Source organism: Leptonotus elevatus, chromosome 12 (assembly GCF_054856555.1).
Source record: "Leptonotus elevatus isolate MCC_2025b chromosome 12, RoL_Lele_1.0, whole genome shotgun sequence".
In the NCBI taxonomy this organism is placed as follows: domain Eukaryota; kingdom Metazoa; phylum Chordata; class Actinopteri; order Syngnathiformes; family Syngnathidae; genus Leptonotus; species Leptonotus elevatus.
This window is the reverse complement of record NC_141250.1, coordinates 6035048-6053959: the sequence shown is the minus strand read 5'-3', so window position 1 is coordinate 6053959 and position 18912 is coordinate 6035048. Positions and strand designations below refer to the sequence as shown.

General features: G+C 36.2%; 1 protein-coding gene across 7 annotated transcripts in view; it reads left to right on the top strand.

Moving 5' to 3' along the window:
• Positions 1–16972, top strand: part of dgkh (diacylglycerol kinase, eta) — a 73565-nt gene extending 56593 nt beyond the window's left edge. For 4 of the 7 annotated variants that reach the window (XM_086091055.1, XM_086091061.1, XM_086091059.1 and 1 more), the window contains 8 exons: positions 641–775; positions 854–1014; positions 1100–1205; positions 1871–1963; positions 2928–3047; positions 3219–3324; positions 7768–7898; positions 12996–16972. In XM_086091055.1, the coding sequence (XP_085947181.1) occupies positions 641–775; positions 854–1014; positions 1100–1205; positions 1871–1963; positions 2928–3047; positions 3219–3324; positions 7768–7898; positions 12996–13082 (939 nt within the window). In that variant the 3' untranslated portion in view covers positions 13083–16972. Of the gene's footprint in view, positions 1–640; positions 776–853; positions 1015–1099; positions 1206–1870; positions 1964–2927; positions 3048–3196; positions 3325–7767; positions 7899–12995 lie in introns of all 7 variants that reach the window. The other 3 variants (XM_086091056.1, XM_086091057.1, XM_086091058.1) reach the window with 3 other exon arrangements.
• Positions 16973–18912: the final 1940 nt, after the last annotated feature.

Sequence of the window (18912 nt, the reverse complement as noted above, 5' to 3'; positions counted from 1 at the left end):
CTCACAAATGTGCTTAGTCAATGTTTGTATGCCATGATTTATTCAATTGTATAAATGGTAACAGCAGGATACATATGTAAATAATTACACTGGTCAACACACATTTTGATGTATCAGTATTTTCAAGCATGTGCACACAATATTTTTTCATTTTTCATTTTTGATGCGATCTTGTGAAAGATGGCAATCGTTATCGCAGGGAGCCTTCGATATGCAAATCGTGCTTTATGTGAAAATCAAGCAAAAGTTCAGAAAATTAGGCAATATTACAAATGCAAAAACAGGTTACGTCAAAGCACAAACACTACTATTTGTAACAATCAAAATTTCTTAAACTGTCAAAGCACATTATCAGTCAATTAATTTGTCAAAAATTAAGTACAGCCAATTTAAAGAAACTGATGTGATTTTTGTACTCAGCAGCCCAAAATAACCCTGAAACGATTTAAATATATCTGGTACTAAAAAAATAAAATAAAAAATAAAAAGCATTGACTTATTTTGCTTGTCAATATATGTCGCATACAGTGATAGATGGATGCGCATGTAATAAATATAAAAAAAAAATTCCCTGGTTGGGAATCACTAGCGTATGTGGCTCAAAAATGAATGTCCGTCTAAAATACCCTTTGCACATCAGTGCCGAACAGTGAAGATCACCATCCTGGGCGACGAGGGCGTTCCCATCCAGGTTGACGGGGAGGCATGGATCCAGCCGCCAGGAGTCATCAAAATCCAGCACAAGAACCGAGCGCAGATGCTCACCAGAGACCGGGTGAGGAACCTCAGAGTAGTCGGATGGCAATCAAAGCGGAGGTTTGTCTTGTAACGGCGTCCTGTCTACCCCATGCAGGCCTTCGAGAACACACTCAAGTCGTGGGAGGACAAGCTGAAGTACGATAAGCCGCCTCTGCGGCCTCACCTCTACCCGCAGCAGTCTGTCGACCTAGCCACAGAGGAGGAGGCCGCCGCCGTGCAGCTGTGCGCCCGAGCCGCAGAAGAGCTCATCACGCGGTATCTATGCACATACCATACAATACAGTACACATCAAAAGTCTTTTTTTTTTTTATTACAATCATGTTCCTTTTTCAATTACAGTATATGTGAGGCCGCAAAGTCCAACGGGCTCTTGGAGCAGGAGTTGGCGCACGCCGTGAACGCAGCATCGCACGCTATCAACAAAACTCATCCCAAATTCCCCGAGGTGCAGTAGAAACTGTCCTTTATGAAAACTTCAAAATGTTATTTTACAAGATGAATTAAAAACATTTCATTTAAACTTTGAATACAAATTACAATGTTTAGACTTTTTAAATTGGCTTTGTACTGTATGTATCATTTAATCTTTTTTGTTTTGTTTTGTTTAATGTACTCAATTATAAAAAAAATTACAAGTTGACACTCATTTTCTAAGTTGTTTAGCTTTGAGTTTGGCATTCGGCACACAGTAAAAATTTTAAAATGATAAAATTATTGAATATAATTTAGTAGGAAATTAAAATATTTACTCTCAATAGGTCCAAAACTAGATTATATTTTTATTTTAAAAAGAAAATGTATTTTGTATGTGTAATGTTTTCATTTTTATATATTTCATAAAAGTTTATTCTTTAAATTCTATATATTTTTTAATAATAAATCATTAAAAAAAAAAATTATTCAGTGTCATATATTTATTTTCAACAATTTACCAACATTTTCTCATGTGGTTCAGGTCAGGGCATATTTCTATAAAGTAAATAAAATGTTGTGGTTTTTTTTTCCCCAGTCAACCCAAGACTTTGTAAACTTGACATAGAGTTTCTTTCTCTTCATTCAACTGAACCGTTTATCAACTTGACAAATATGTGGATGTTATGTACATTACAGAGTCTGTCCAGAAACACAGCAATAGAGGTGGCCAGCACTGTCAAGGCTCTGCACAACGAAACTGAATCGCTTCTCGTGGGTCGGGTCTCTCTGGTATGTCCGCAAGGCTTACCTTGGTTGCCATCTAATAGAAAGGGAAAAAAATACAAAGTTTAACTTCAGTTGTAGACAAATTGTGTATTGTACATTTAGAACAGATATAACAATCGTGATTAATTGTGAGTTAACTACTGAAGTCATGCGATTAATTACGATTAAAAATTTTAACCGCCCGATGCCCCTATTTTTTTATTATTTTTTCTTTCTTTTTTTAAATCGCGTCAGGCGATTATTTATTTTTTAAATTTTAATTAATCGCTTGATTTCAATAGTTAACTCACGATTAATCACAAATGTTATATCTGTTGTAAATGTAAAAAAAAATTCTAGGTTTTCATACTCTTGTTAACAAAAGTGGAGAAAAAAATTTAAACTAATAGAAATAGTTCAAATGAATTTTTGACGTCTATACCCGTCAATGGCAGTCAATGAGTTCATAATAACTGTCTTCATAGACCACAAAAAATGTATGTAATTTTTTTTTCCTTGTCAAACTAGTATTATAAAGAGTAATTTTACTTTGCTATAATTACCTAATATTTTTATACATTAATTTAAAAATAAAACGAACATTTTCATATAATTTACATAATAATATGTTTTTGTACAAAATCCTAGTAAACTATGGTGAAAACTTTCAGTCAGTTTGAGGTGGCATTTCAATGTATGTTAATCAATTTGATGTCACCTTGTACTTATTTTTGTTTTTCCTACAGTAATAATGTTCAAAAATCTTGAGCCACCACCTGCTTTAATTTTAATGACTTGGTTAATATTGTAAAATATTAAATAGGAGGGTACAGCAGGAGAACACCAAAAATACAAAACTGATTTCAACAAGCGGGTGGTACGTGAATATCTGAATAAAGATGCAGATACTTTTCTTAGCAGTTGGCAGCCGTCTGTGCTTTACCATATTAAAGAGACATAGTAATGATCATACATCTCCTTCTGGTAGCAATTGGACCCACCAGAGGAGGAAGAGCTGTCCTGTGCCCTGCAGAGTGTGGAGTTGGAACTGGGAAAAGTAGGAGAGATATCGTGGCTCTACCACATTCTGCAGCCCAACGATGAGGAGGTGAGCATCACGTACAAATCTCGTATGAGCGTGTAGACATACTGCGTAAAGACAATCCATGAAGACAGTGTGTACACTATTTGCTGTCACGGATGTAGTAGATGGCTCCATGTTGTGGGAGAGCGGAGTAGCTCAATGAAAGGCTATAGGTTGACTGTGCTTGTGTACCAGGACCACTCTCTGGGTTATGGCAAGAGGAACAATCGCGGCGGCGTGTTTCGCATAGTGCCCAAGTTCAAGAAGGAGAAGGCGGCCAAAAAGACCAGCCCGCAGTCAGGTAAGACGGCACTCACTTTTTGCCACCCATCCACTGTACAAGAGTGGGATACAATCAAAATCAGGATTGATGCGGACGATTCCTGTGAGAACAATTCTTTTAGGTCCTCCAAGGGGCAATAATAATTTTTATAAGTCACTTTATTGTCATTCTCTATGGACAAATGTATTGGAACATATACTCTAAATGTGGATGTGTTACACCCTTTGCAGCTACATCAACTCAAATGGAGTTGTCGTTCCACACCAAACACATCCAACAACTCCTTAGTGGATCTTGCTTTTCTTACTCGGGTAGTGTTTTCCCAAACATGATATCAGTTTCACTAAATTGGTCCTAGGCATGGGCTGATGTTAGGTTCTGACGGTATGATAACTGAACCAAAAAAAAATCAGTATTACAGTATTAAAATTCCAGCTCTAAAATGGTTATTTGGGGGGGTAAATAAAAACACCATCTGCTTTCCAATTAACCCAATCTATCTTATTTTTAAACAAAATATAGAATATTAAGGACAGAAGATGGTGAGCTATTTTTAGAACAACTCATGTTGTTCTTGGGGCGAACTAATAACCATTGACACTTAAAAAAACAAAAAAAAACAAATGTGGCTCATTTTGCAAGCAGCCAATTATTGTGCCCTGTTTACATGTCACCTAAAAAAAAAAGGTGCTCATTAACGGTGACATTGAGTATTAGTGTTTATTGAAACCTTGACTTATTAAAACATTGTAAACCATCAAACCAATAATAGGCCCATGCTTAATTGGTCCAAAAATTGTTATTTAAAAACTGTGTGTGTCTTATCCAACTAGACGGTCACAGATTTCACAATAAGTGAATTGGTGGGTAAATTGGGGTCAGATGATTATTGATGATTATTTTAGTGCTTTGTGTTGCAAACCAAAATTTACATATCACACTTCAGAAGTGAAGTGTAACAAAAAGGAGCGCCGTAATCATCGATGCACATTCAGCTGTTTATTGATTGGGACAAGTAACAAATACAAAATAAAAACATTCACAAGGTGTATGCAGCACCTTTCTTACTCCATCAACACATGAATACTACAGTGTTTGTATGACTTTCAGCTTAATTCCACTTTTTTTAACAATATATTTATTTTACAATGCAGTGCTGTTTTTCATGTAACGTGGGGACAAGAATGGAACATTTATTTGAAATTAAATTGAGTTAAGAGATTGGTCATGGAATGAATTCAACTCATAGGTCTGCAAATGCCTTTTGTGGCATTTTTGTTTGGTCGTGTGCCGTAAGTTTTTGTCAAATATGTCCCTTGGCTTCAAAAAAAGGTTGGGAAACACTGAACTATGGAATAGAAAATGGTGCTCCCCATTAAGTTGGAAGCGTACGTTTGTCTTCAATGTCTTGCTAAGAAGAAGTGGGGGCCAACCAACTAATTGAAAGATGAAGAGGTATTTAAATATTTTTGTCCATATAATGTGCCTACAGTATTTGTACCTGTTCCTGGGCTGTGAAGGTACAGGTATATTCACTTGCAGTTAAAGTTGAGCATCAAGGCTTTAAAGTAGTGTCTTTTGTGGGTATCACCCCAGTGACAAGATCCCTCGAGGATAAGTCATATGTGAGATTTGACCTAATAATGAGTTTACTTAGGCTTTTCCACTGACAAAACCGGTTACTATGAGGTACTATTTTTGGATCAGCCAGGGTTCCAAGCATGCAGAGCCTTCACCACATATACTGTTGGTGACATATTGGAAACCACTGCTGGTAGTCGAGAAAATAAGTAATAAATAGGTCTACACACACACACACCCACACACACACACACAAGTTTGTTTTACTATCTTTGTGGGGCCATCTCATTGACATAATGCATTTCATTGACATAATGCAATTCCTAGCCCCTTCCCCTAACCCCAACCATCAAACATGATTGCCTACCCCTATTCCTTACCCTAACTTCGACCATAATCCAATTCAAACCTAAACTCTAAAACCAAGTCTTGACCCTCAAAAAGAGGTCTGAACTTGTGGGAACCACCAATTTCAAGTCGGTCCCCACAATGGTAGTCAAACCTGGAAAAACACGTGTGTATGGGCCACACAATGTAGCAATGACAAACACACACACACACACACACACACACACACACACACACACACAAACTAACGTTAGTTTACCCTATTGTTAATGTTTTAAACTCCACACTCTCCTCTTTGCTACAATGCAATGAAATCTCTTTATTGTGGCAAAGAAGGACTTCAGGGGACCTTGTTTTTTTTATTGTGTCTCCAGTGTGTTTCCTGGTGCCCCAAACTGGGGCCTTTCCCACCTTCACCTTCCAAAAAGGAAGGATGGAGGCAAGATTTGAACCCCAAATCTCACAAATGCAAGGCAGACATGCTAATACACCACGCAGCACTTTCCTCACCTTTCTATCCAAAGTCACAGGTCTTGTTCAGGTGATACTTCGGTCTATGTGAGAGTAATGTCATCAGGAGACGCGCTAAATTGCAGAACAACAAGAAGATCAAGATTAAAATCGATCAGATTAGCTTTGCTGCTTTTATTGATGAATTAGCTCGGCTATATTTCCACCTCTCCACTTTTTCCTCCTCTGTGTTGAGCCGCTCGGTTGATCTTATGTCATTGATTGCTTGCATGTTTGCCCCCCGGCCGGGCCCCACTTGGAAGGCCCTCTTTCCTGCCAGCAGCCGCCACTCTTGTTCTCTCCCTCTCTCTCTTTTAATGCTTGTTCCCTTCCACTGTTCCTCTTCTTACTTTTTTTCCCATTCAATGATATACCACAGTGTGTGTGTGTGTGTGTGTGTGTGTATGTGTTGTTTATTTGTATGAGATGTGTGAGAAAAAATACCGTATTTCCTCAAATAGTGGCCCGTGGCATTTGTCTACTGTGCAGAATGGAGGAGGCATCTAGGGGGGTTGATAAACTGTACCCTACATATTAGCGGATCGGCATTCGCCTGTTAGCGAATTTTTATAGAACCTATCTTCGCTCTTCTCTTTTTTGCTAAAAATAAACACATAAATAAATGCAATGCATTTTTGTGCTCAGGCCCAAGCCATTACTAATATAAAAATATTGCTTTTCCGGCATGCTATGACTTCTTGGGGCAAAGTAACTCTTGAAATTTTTGGAGGAACTAAATTTAGTCCGCTACCACCACCTTCTGGCATCAATCGGCAATTACAAATCTTTTTAGGTTAGGCTTCATTTTAGAGCTGTCAAACGATATTTTTTTTAAAAACAGATTAATCACATTTTAGAATTTTGATTAATCACGCTTAATAAAAAAATTCTTTTTTATCAACATTTTTTCCCGCCAAATTTGAAGAGCACTGGTTATGTGTTAATTCTTTTGACATTTAATGTTATAAGGACGTCTTCAAAAAGATTTGATCCACTGCACACATTCATCCTCCCCTTTTTCTAATCAGTTAATGACTTGCATAATTTAAAATGGAAAAAAAAGACCCCAATATTTTGACATGAACAAATATTCTAAATGTGATACGCAAACATTTATTAAATGCTTTACTTTAATGCATGTAATTATGTTTATTGCTAAAACACAACCTATGCTACCTTAAACGTAGCCATCCGCTGTCACGCTAAAGGATAATCTATGTTCAAAATGAATAGTGCGATTGATCTGCGTTAATTTATGATTAATGCGATAATTTTTTGTGATTAATTAATCAGTTAACGCATTAACTTTGACAGCACTGCTTCATTTACCTGCAGAATTTTACGAATCGTGGCAGGGCTCCTTTGTTGAAAAATGTATTGACATGTGATGACTCGGAAGTTATAAGTAGGTCACATGAAATAGTGATTTGGCGTTTAGTAAGAACAGTGTTATTGTCATATTTACTATTTTTCATCTGGTTATTTATATTTATAACCTAAAATTGTTTTTCCTACAGTAGATATATTTACTGTAATTATGACTATTACTGCATCAGTGTAGGCTTGTGATCAACTACGCCATGTTCCGAAATTCATACAAATCTATTTAGAGACCATGTGAGCAACCACCAGTCCATTTGAGTGGAACGGTCATCGTTAAATTGTTTCTAATACTGAGCAGGGGAACTTAAAGTCTCACAAACTTGAATTTATCTAGACGGTTGATTTACATGTTTAGATACATGCTGCTGTTTTGGTTAGCAATGTATATAACAAATGGAGTCAGTTGGCAATGCTTCCTATCTGAATTTAATGGTGAAGCATCAATTTGAGGGAGGCATTTATTTAATAAGCATCTGTTAGAAGGAGCCACTAGTTGAGGAAATTCACATGTGTGTGTGTGTGTGGGGATATCTTCACATTTGTTTGGCATATCTGGGAGGTACTCTGAGCCTCTCTTTGCTCTGCTTTGTGCACGTGTGTGTATGGTGTGTGTGGGTGGGTGTGTGGGTGGGTGTGTAGTGGAGCGATGGGGCACAGACGAGGTGGGCGTCTGGCTGGAGCAGCTGAGTCTGGGAGAGTACCGGGACACCTTCATCCGACACGACATCCGAGGCTCGGAGCTGCTGCACCTGGAGAGGAGGGACCTGAAGGTACACGCACACACAAACACACACGCACGCACACAGCTCGTTCTGTCCTCTGATCAACACTCTTCTGTCCTGCTGGTGTGTTTCTTTAATGGCTCCCTGTCATGCTGCATTGCATTGCTCTGCCTGGCTTCTCTCTGTTTGACTGTCGCTTGGTGGAAGAGTTACTAATTCTTAAGTATTACAGCAAAAAACAAGACTGGACAAAGAGGAGCAAGTACAGCGTTTGCCCACATAGTCTCGATTTTTGTGAGTTTTTGTTTGTTTAAGCTATCTTCCCTTATTCACTGAAAACTTACCTATTTGTTTTTTGCACTTTTTTGCCAAAGCAACTAAGGTAGAGTCCTTTGCCATCATCTTATATAGGCAAGTGTAAACCTTTTTTAGGGGTGTGTCATTTGCTCACAGTTTTCTTCTATTCGTGGCAGGCCGCTTACCCGCCTTGAATAGCTGGGTAACGTTAAAGGGCATTACTGAGCAGTCTAAACTTGTTTGCTTCTCTGCAGGGTGTCGGGTGAATGCTGAATGGTTTTGATTTGTACATTGTAACACAGTGAAAGATCTGCAAAATCAAATTCAGATTTCAACCAACATTTTCAGGAAAAATGTGCTTGTGATGTCATGACATGCAAATGCAAATTTGTGGGGAGTAGATTTTTGCAGCCCAAAAAAGCTGAATATTGGGAAACTTGTATAAAATGTTTTTTTTGTTTTGTTTTTTTAGCACTGAAATTTCTATCAGGAAGTACAAATGTTAAAGAAACTGCTTATTCCATGGATAACTGGGATTCTAGTAATGCTTATGCCTAACCTAACACCACAATAAAGGCTCAGGATTGCCAAAAATGTTCAAATAAAATTTGATACATTTAACTCATTCAAACCCAAAAACGTGTAAACACGTTTTTTAATAGTTTAATAGTTTGTCCTTCACTCCCCAAAAAACGTATATACACATTGGTGTTGTTTTTTTTGCAAGTGCATACAGAAGGCTTTGATGCATCTTCTGACATGAAGAGGTGGCTTAAAGCAATGGTAGTTAGTACAAAAAAACGACCAGCGGGTGGCAGCAGGGTACAAAAGCCATGTTACAACAAGCTCTTTTTGCCAGTGTTTTCACCAGGAATGTGAATATTGATGAACCTTAGCTATATTCTAATGCTAATTGCTCGTAGGTTTCATGTTTTATAACAATAAAACACGGTATTCTGTGGGCCTTGCAAAATCAGTCAAAATCCAGTAAAACAGCCACAAGCAAAGGGGGTTGCTTCAGGGAAAATGGCTGCCAGTGAATGAGTTAATTCATGAATTGTTAACTAAGCCTGCTCTGGTGGAAACCCAATTTTTGCATCATTTGAGTTTCGAGTGAGCTCAGCCTATCGCAGCTGACTTATGGGACATGCGGTCAGAGGAGGCAGTGCCGCCCTGTTCCATATGAAGAGTAAAAAAAAAAAAACCTTATGATTACATTAATTTTTTTCCATTTTAGTTCTCTGGTCCATGCTTTTCTTTTTCAATCCAATAAAGTCAATGATTTAATCATTAAAATAGCCCATTTTGCATATTACCTGTTCAAATACATGGACGAGAAGGAACTGGCAGCTGTGAGAGGCATCACTTCCTGTGTGGCTAAAACATGGCCACACACATTAATCAGTGCAGGCAGTTAATGGTGCATGTCCTCACACAATGGACATAGCTGTTTGCATTTATTCAACCAAAATTGTATCACACATACACTGCACATGCTGACGTTTAAACATGTCTTAATATATTTATTTACTGAATGGGTGTGCCATTTTTTGTCGTTCTGTCGGCCAGAAAAGCGACTCTATAAAGTGTATGCTGGAGTCAAGAAAGTACATTGCTACTGCCAGTATGTGGCAGCGCTGCGCTCCATTGGCACAATGCGTAGAAGAAGCCCGTAAACATACATTACCACTAGAATAAGCCTCAGCGGGTTGAGAATGTGCAGACCTAGCCAACATCTTGAACCGGAGTCTCCCGGTGATTTCTTCTATTTACTTGTGTTGAGCTAGCGTCAATAAATTTATTATAAATTTTAGAAATTATTACTGATTCCGATATTGACGCGGATTAGTTTATCAGACATACAGTAATCATACCAGACACGGAAGGGCAAAATAAAAATATGGTTAATCTTCTATTTATTTTTTTTATTTGTATTTTGTATCCGACCTCAAGTCATGAACTTACCGTACATCACTGCATTGGCAATTGACTGTGACAAGTCCATCACAGGGCACATATAAACAAATAACCATTTCCACTCACATTCACAACTTTTAGTATTGTGGGCGGAAGCACCTGGAGAAAACCCACGCAAGCACAGGGAAAGGATGCAAACTCCACACAGGAAAGCCAGAGCCAGAATTAGAACCGAGGGCCTCGACTGTGAAGCAGGCGTGCTAACCACTATAGCACTATGCTGCTTCTGAGAACTTAATACGCAGTAAATATTTCCTGGAAGGACCAACTCTGTACTCTTTCTGAGAACTCAAAAGATTAAGGCTTAGTGTATTTGTGTGCATTGCACAACCCATAGATTTAACTGTGTTCCCTCTTCTGGCATTGAAAATACTTCATATCTAATATAACGTTAACTCCGTTTCATACCTGCTATCAGTCCGCCCCCCACAAATGTGTGTGTCCTTTATAAGTTTAACAGCAAGTTTGAAGTTTGTTACAATGTTACTATATTTAACAAAAACTAATGAAATAAGTAAAACTTTAATTAAAAAAATAATAATTCAAAAAATTATTAATGAAATAAAATATAATAGAGCAGGGGTGCTTAAGTTCGGTCCTCGAGAGCCCCTATCCAGCATGTTTTCCATGTTTCTCTCCACTAACACACCTGATTCATGATCAGGATCGTTATCAGGCTTCTGCAAAGCTTGCTGATTAGCTGATCATTAGGATTCAGCTGTGCTGCAGGAGGGGAAACATGGAAAACAGGCTGGATAGGGGCTCTCGAGGACCGAACTTGAGCACTTCTGTTAGAGAGTGCTTTAAAAAAAAAAAATCTAGCATACGGCAATATACTCGACAAATGTTCCGCATCGCTGTATCGGGCCAGAAACACCAAAAAATAAAATATAAATATGTGTAATATAAATGTGTAACTTTTTTACATATCTATACTATTGGTCAGTCCACATGTTGCTTTGTAGCGCCCCCTGGATTTTTTAAAATTATTATTTTATTTTTTCAAAATCTAGCCTCTGAAGCCAGTCTCACTGATCATTATGAAATTTGACTGGCATGTCAATCTTGAGTAGACCCACAAAAAAGCCACAAGAACCCACGACTGAAAAAAACCGCAGAAAGTCTGCTGTTTTAGTTTGAAATGGACTTAGGGTCAAGTTGGCTATTTTCAGGCATCCTTCAAAAACATACAACTGCTACATATTTTCTTGTAAGATTACACTCACAGAAATATTTCAAGCAGAATTTAAGATTGATGTAATTTTTTTTATATGACACATTCCCATTTACTCTTTTTTTTGGGGATAATTTTAACACAAACCTACCAAATAAATATATGATACATATTCATTAGTCTAATAAAGCCTATTTATTTGAAATGCATAGTCCTCAGTTTTATGGATTTAGTATTAATAAAGTATAATTATGCTAAATGAGGGGTGTCAAACATACGGGTCGCGGGCCGGATCAGGCCCGTAAGGGGGTTTATTCCGGCCCGCGAGATGATTTTGTAAAGTAAAAAAAAGATATATATAGTAGTCAGACCAATTAATCAGCTGGCCACAATTAAAACATATAAATTCGTAATTTCACAAGCAACCTCAGATGATCCATGCAACTTGTACATGGAATTGCCCCAGATGGCATTATTTTACACACCACCTAACGTTACAGTTTGTTTAAAAAAAAATCATAGACCAACATAAACATGATGACACAAATTCAATTACTGGTAACATAAACACATATGAAAAGGATTAACGAACTTGATTAACTGTGCCACACAATGCATTCTGGGAACAATATATATGCAAAACGGGTAGCTACAACACGTCCGGAACTCATACAGGCAAAGTGTTACTGCGTACCATTTGCATTTGTGTTATTTTTTGGAACAATACAATTACAGTTGAGCCTTGTAATGTAGGGCTAACCTACAAATAGCGAAAATCTGCGTCTAATAGACGCCAATTGTTTTTAAGATATAAACCATGATTTTAACGATCCGGCCCGCTTGGCAATATATTTTTCTCCATGTGGCCCTTGAGGTAATATGAGTTTGACACCCCTGCCCTAAATTAATAATTAAAGTAAAGTATATTGTTGAATTACATAATAATCAGGTTACCTATACGCGATAAACAGCATATCATCGCTGCTATGTGAAAAACACGTCCATTTAAAAAAAAAACTTTTTATGTTTTGGGGATTAAACTGGATGCTGATATTTCAAAAACATATTTATAAAATAATAATAATAATTGTACTTTATTAACATTAGACTAATGAACATTTATCATATAAGGTTTATTTGGTAGGTTTGTGTTAAATTTATCTTAAAAAAAGAAAGAAAGAAAAGTAAATGGGAAAAATTGCATAAATGTTAATTTGGGTTTGAAATATTTCTGAGTGTACGATCAAATTAGAGCTTTGTATAATTGACAGATAGTTGACGCTAAACTGCAAAACATTGAGTTTTCATCATTGTGTGTGGGTGGAGCATGACAACAAAGTTTGATGACTTTCCATAAAACGTGCAACTGTAATTACTCCACAGCTGCACCAAATAATTGATATGTGACAAATGTTCATTGTCACCCCCTATTGGGAGAAATGTACCCCTCATTCCTGACACTTGTAATTTTATCCACTCTATAAACACTATTACCTTGACTTACAAGTACTCCAACTTACCATTTTGGTAACCATCACTTGGTGCAACCACTGGGTCTCCCCCCATTTCTGTACATGTCATTAGCCTTAAGTCATTTCCATACATTTTAATTCTAATGTTTGTTTTGTTTTTTAAATTAATTATGCTGCAGTTATAACAGCTCCTTTTTTTTCTTTCTTTTTTTTTTGCCCTTGCAGGATCTGGGGATATCGAAAGTGGGTCATATGAAGAGAATCCTCCAGGGAACTAAAGACCTGGCCAAGGCCTCCGTGGTAGATCTTTAACCTGGAAGCAGACGCTCCCCGAGAAGGGGAAACACAAGAGCGTGATCCTCCTCACGTCACTGGAGAAGATGGCAATCGGATCCGTGAAGCGTGTTGCCAACGTCGAGGAAGAGAAAGGAAGGGTGTGAAGAGTCTTCACAAAAAAGCCATTTCCTTGACAATAACCAATCATATGTCTCACACACACGCACAAACACAGGTATGCAACCAAACAGTGCAGATTTGTTGTGTGACTTGTGATAACAAATTTGTAGCAAAAGCAGAACTTCCAGGAATGGTCGATGTCGTTTTGGTTGGTATTGTCTTAAAAAAAAAAAAAAAACATTTGTAGAACCTTCTGGAATCTGTGTTGGTTCGTTCAACAACAGCATGTTCAACGCTTGCTCGTTTAAGGTTTAATTGCATGATTTAGTGGCTTCGAGTTCTGTTGTAACACTTGAACAAGTTAACTTTACAAGTAAGTATTATCAGTGCCATTTGTGACTACTGAGAGTGTCCTTTCCTTTTTTGTGTGCTTGAGGAATTTTTATTTATTTATTTTGTTTGCATGATGATGATGTGTCAAAGATCTGCGTCGAGTGCCATAACTTTCGAGTATTTTTAGCTAAAAAATGTGCTTTATGGGAGGATGTTAGGAGATTTTAAAGCTATTAGCGACATGAGTCCACATGGTCTGCTGTGGAGGAAGAAATGGGACACCAAAGTGAATGTTACAGGAGAAACAAAGTCAACTGATTTATTTTTATTTTTACTGGTGATGTTTTTTGTTTTTTTACTGGTGCTCTCCAATAGGTTTCATTTTTTTATGAACAATGGTAAAACAATTGATGTTAGTTACTGTATTTCCTCAAATAGATGCCATGCCCCAATTATTTGTCAAGTCCGCTTGAATAAGGTGGTTTCTGTAAAGCTGGCTTGCATGAGCAAAATCTGCAATTTTGACGTTGATCTGAAAAGAATAATGAATTTGTCCAAAAACAAAATAATTATCAATTAAGAAAAAAAACAATCACGTTTTTCATATAGGGCTGTATTTTCATGTTTTGAATATTGTAAATCCTGTGTGGAGTGCAGCGTAACTCTGCAACGAGGTGGGTTAGACGTAGCGTTTATAATTTTTTTATTATTTTTTATTTTTTTATGAAAATAGAGCCCAAATTTGCCCGTTTGTTTTATCTGAAAGCTAAACAAAATTCATAGGAAGATGGGGCATGATTTCTTTCCATTATTTGTTTGTATAATTTATTATTTTTAAAAAAAATTGTAAAGGGGTAAGAATGTGTTTGTTTTTTTACATTACTTTTTGTATTTATTCAAATTAGAGCTGTCAAACGATTACATTTTTTAATCAGATTAATCACATCTTAGAATTTTGATTAATCACGATTAATCGCTTAATAAAAAAGGCTTTTTATCAACATTTTTTTCCCGCCATATTTGAAGAGCACCGGTTATGTATTAATTCTTTTGACATTAAATGTTATGAGGACGTCTTCAACATTTTTGGATCCACTTCACGCTCATCCTCTGCTTTTTCTAATCAGTTAATTACGTGCATAATTTAAAATGGAAAAAAAATGACCCCAATATATTGACATGAAGAAATATTCTAAATGTAATATGCAAACATTTATTAAATGCTTTACTTTAATGCATGAAATTATCATCCGCTGTCACGCTAAAGGATAATCTATGGTAAAAAAAATTATAGTGCGATTAATCTGCGTTAATTCATGATTAATGCGCTAATTTTTTGTGATTAAATAATAAGTTAACGCTTTAACTTTGACAGCACTAATTAAAATACAAAAATTACCCCTAGATGGGTGGTACCCCAATTAAATAAATTAATGACACTAATAACTATATGAGGAAATACAGTTTTGTTTTGTTTTTACTTCTTGCAATTGCAAATTCTTATAATATACATTAACAACTCACCTCAACCTTTTGGCGAAGTAGCACATTTATGAAACACTAATGCAAATGACGTTATCCTGCAGATCACTGTGGGCATGCATCTTGTTTTTTAGTAAGTTTCTTTACAACTGGTGGCATTACAGGGTCTATTATTTCTATCTATAGTTAAGATTGTAAATACTGTATATCATCTATATCGCTACATATGCACTGTCTTTACAGTACAGTATACCAGTGTATGCAAGCCATGTTTGTTAAGTGTTGTCGTCCAGTAAGTGACTGACATGGCATGCATGTGTCAACACACTGAATTGCGTGTGTATGACACCGTGACACTTGTTGTCTCGTGCATGCTGGTGATAATGCCGTTATGATGGAATGGTGGTGCAATATTTCGACACACTTTCAGTGGCTCAGATAGCGCCCCCCCCCCCCCCCCCCCCCCCATATTTCTTCCAGTGGTGCTTCCATGATCCAATGTTAAAATATGATTTCTTACAATAGTGAGCTGGCTCAATAGTTTAGCTATTATTTCATTCGTGTAGTTAAGATATCGCTACAGTTGCCAAATATGTTATTTAATTAACATTGCTTTATTTGTCCTATCGCTTCAGATTTTCACCCTCAGAAAATGGGGCCAAATAGATTTGAGTTGTGTTACTGTTTTGTGACTGGGTTCTGTACGGGTCGGAAATCAGAAATATTCCGCTTTGTTTGCTTACAAAATCAGTCCTCAAAGCATTTTTTTTTTAACATATCCGAGTGTACATATGTGACCGACATGCTAACGCAGCTGCGTCAACCTACGGAAAGATAAACAACTTTATCCTCCAGGCTCCCTTGCCATTCACTGGCCAAAGGCAGAACCCAGGGTTTTTTTCCCCACTTTTGGTAAACTGTCAGCTCAACATTGTCGTACACGCGCAAATACTTCCGGGTGCCAGGTCTCGATGGTGTTGTCATTCAATCATTCCTGTGACACTACACACGACAATATGCTATGATTCATCCTCACTCAAATCCGAAAGTTCTAATTGGGCATTCATTTGTAAGTTATGACGTTTCTTCCAGTTGTTAAACAACTTTTATTCTACATATCCAGTATTGGTGGATGCCTGATGGAATACATCACGGTGGTCAATGAGCATTTATTTCCACTTTCCAATCATGTCCAACTTGACATTTATAAGTGCAGTGATGAACTTTGATTCACAGAATACTTTTTCATTCAGTAGTTACTAGCCAGATAAAAACGTAACCACTAAATTGTGCGCTGCACTGTTTTAAAAAAAATATTATTATTATTATTTCCGAGTTGCATTCTGTGGTTTAGTTGCCTTTAAATCTCAACATATGTATGCATCTAAAGTGTCTGCCGGGTTTCGGTCTCAAGTTTCATGGCAAGCAAACGCTCGCCATGTGGAAGCTGCCATCTTTCTTTATTGTCTGTAAATAATGCTGCAAACTGCCTGGTTTTGTCCAAACCAATCATGCAAAGGGACCTGTCATAGGCAAAAAAATAGTGTTGGGAGTTTTTGTTGTTTACATTGTGTTTACAGTTTTAATTTTTAAGAACTATAAATCATCTTAAGAAATATATATATTTATTGCCTAAGGTATATGCGTGCATTGTGTTATCTCACATTTTGAATACAGTATAATGTTGTGTGTCACCCGTATTGCTATATTGAATGACTTGGTTAAAAGTAGTTTAATAATAAGGATGATAATAATAATAATGCTTTTTATGACTACTAAATGACTGTTTTCTGTGCCTTTTTATGGTTAGAAAATGCATGATTAGTTATATTTATTATATACGGATTTTAAGTCACTGAGATGTGTATTTTTGTACTCTGGATATCAATACATGGTTCAGCTTTTTGTTGTACAATTTGCAAGGGTGCCTTACCTGAGGCCACCTATACAGTACATATCTCTCTTCTTCAATTAAAAAAAGACAAACTCAATACCATTTGTTGTAAGTTATTTTCATCGGCTTTATGTTCAATTCATGCACAACTGAAGGTTTAACTAACGAAAGACATTCAGAATGTTTGTTTGGATTTGGACATTTTGTTTTGGAAACCAATCAAATTGTGGTTTAGGTTCTGAATGTGGTATCATGAAAAGATTGATCAACCACGAGGACCTAAAAGAGGGCCGGAAACCAACAGCATCAGGAAGTCATCAAGAAGTCCACAAATGGGACAAATCTAATGAATTATTAAGCGTTTATATCTTTTGATCTCTTATTATGGTTTGAACCATTTTTATTACTTAAATCTGTTCTTAACTAAACTATTATTTAGTTTAACTTAAAATTGTTCTCGTTCAAAACTGAAAACCAGGCCTACCTGTAACTGCAAGAGGCCAATGAAAAATCATACAAATATTATCAGCTGGAGGAGTCAGAACTAAGGAGTAACATACAGGCAACACTTCAAGTCATAATGTTATATTGTGTGAAATATGTTACAATACAAGAAAAAATGTGGTTATGAAAAATTTTAACTTAAGATTGCTAATACTGCTTGAGAAAAAGTCATATTAAGTCATAGTGATAAAAAGGCATATTACGAAAAACATCAATCTTAATGCTAGAAAAAAATTGCAATCTTAAAGAGTTGAGAATAAAACAGTATTACAAATATGTAACTACAAATAATATTACAAGAAAAAACTAACATTGCAATAATAAAATGAGGAAATGACAAAAAAGAATGTGTGAATACATTTGCTGTAAAATTACATCACCAGTACAAGAAAAAGGTAATACTTATTGAAATAATCTAAATCCTATGGAAATTATTGAAATAAAGGAATCATAATATTACAAGGAAAAAGCGACACTGTTACGCAAATAAAAAAAACTGACATTACAAAATAGTTTTAATGAGAAGTATGATATTCAACATTGTCTTTTTTCAACAATTATAATACAAAGGAAAATAAAAAATTTTTAACATCCCGAGAACTAGAAAATTTTACAATAATAAAATATATATCATATTAGGTGAAAGAGATCTTAGTAAAATCTTAGTATTTTGAGACATAAGTTGTCATATTATATTAGCAGATTGAAGTCAGAATGTTTGAAGAAAAAGAGTCCATCCATCCATCCATCCATTTTCTTAACCGCTTGTCTTCACAAGGGTCGCGGGGGGCGCTGGAGCCTATTCCAGCTGGCTTCGGGCAGTAGGCAAGGTACACCCTGAATTGGTTGCCAGCCAATCGCAAGGCAGAAAAAAGAGTCACAACTTTGTATTATGAGAAATATGTTGCAATATAAATAAGTTCAAATAAGTCAACAATGATGGAACACAGTCCTTATGTCAGCACAGGAGACGTGCATGCAGAATTGCAACTTTGTTCTTATAAAATTGCAACTTCAACCTCATAAAATTACAACAACAACAACAAAAAAATCTAAAATTAAGACTTTGTTTTGTAGTATTATTCTATTCTTTTCAGTGTGACCCTGACACTCCTTTTAGACTTTTATAACCATTTCTTCTCGTTAGTTTGGCTTTTGTGAGCTGGAGCCTTTTCCAGCTGACTTTGGGTGATTGTCAGGGTACCAGTGACACCACATACAAACAATATTTATCATCATCATTATCATTATTATTATTATTATTATTATTATTATTAGTAGTAGTAGTAGTAGTAGTATATACATATAGGCATATAACCATTTCACATTCGGAGATATTTATAATTTAGGGTGAGGGTGGGCAGATTTTTGTGTTTAAGGACCACAATTGATTAAAAAAAATACTACTACTACTACTAATAATAATAATAATAGTAAAAACAACAATATTGTGTATGGAAAACGATTCGATGTTTTTTTATTTTATAAAAACATAATAATTATATTTTGAAACAATTTAATTATAATAGATAA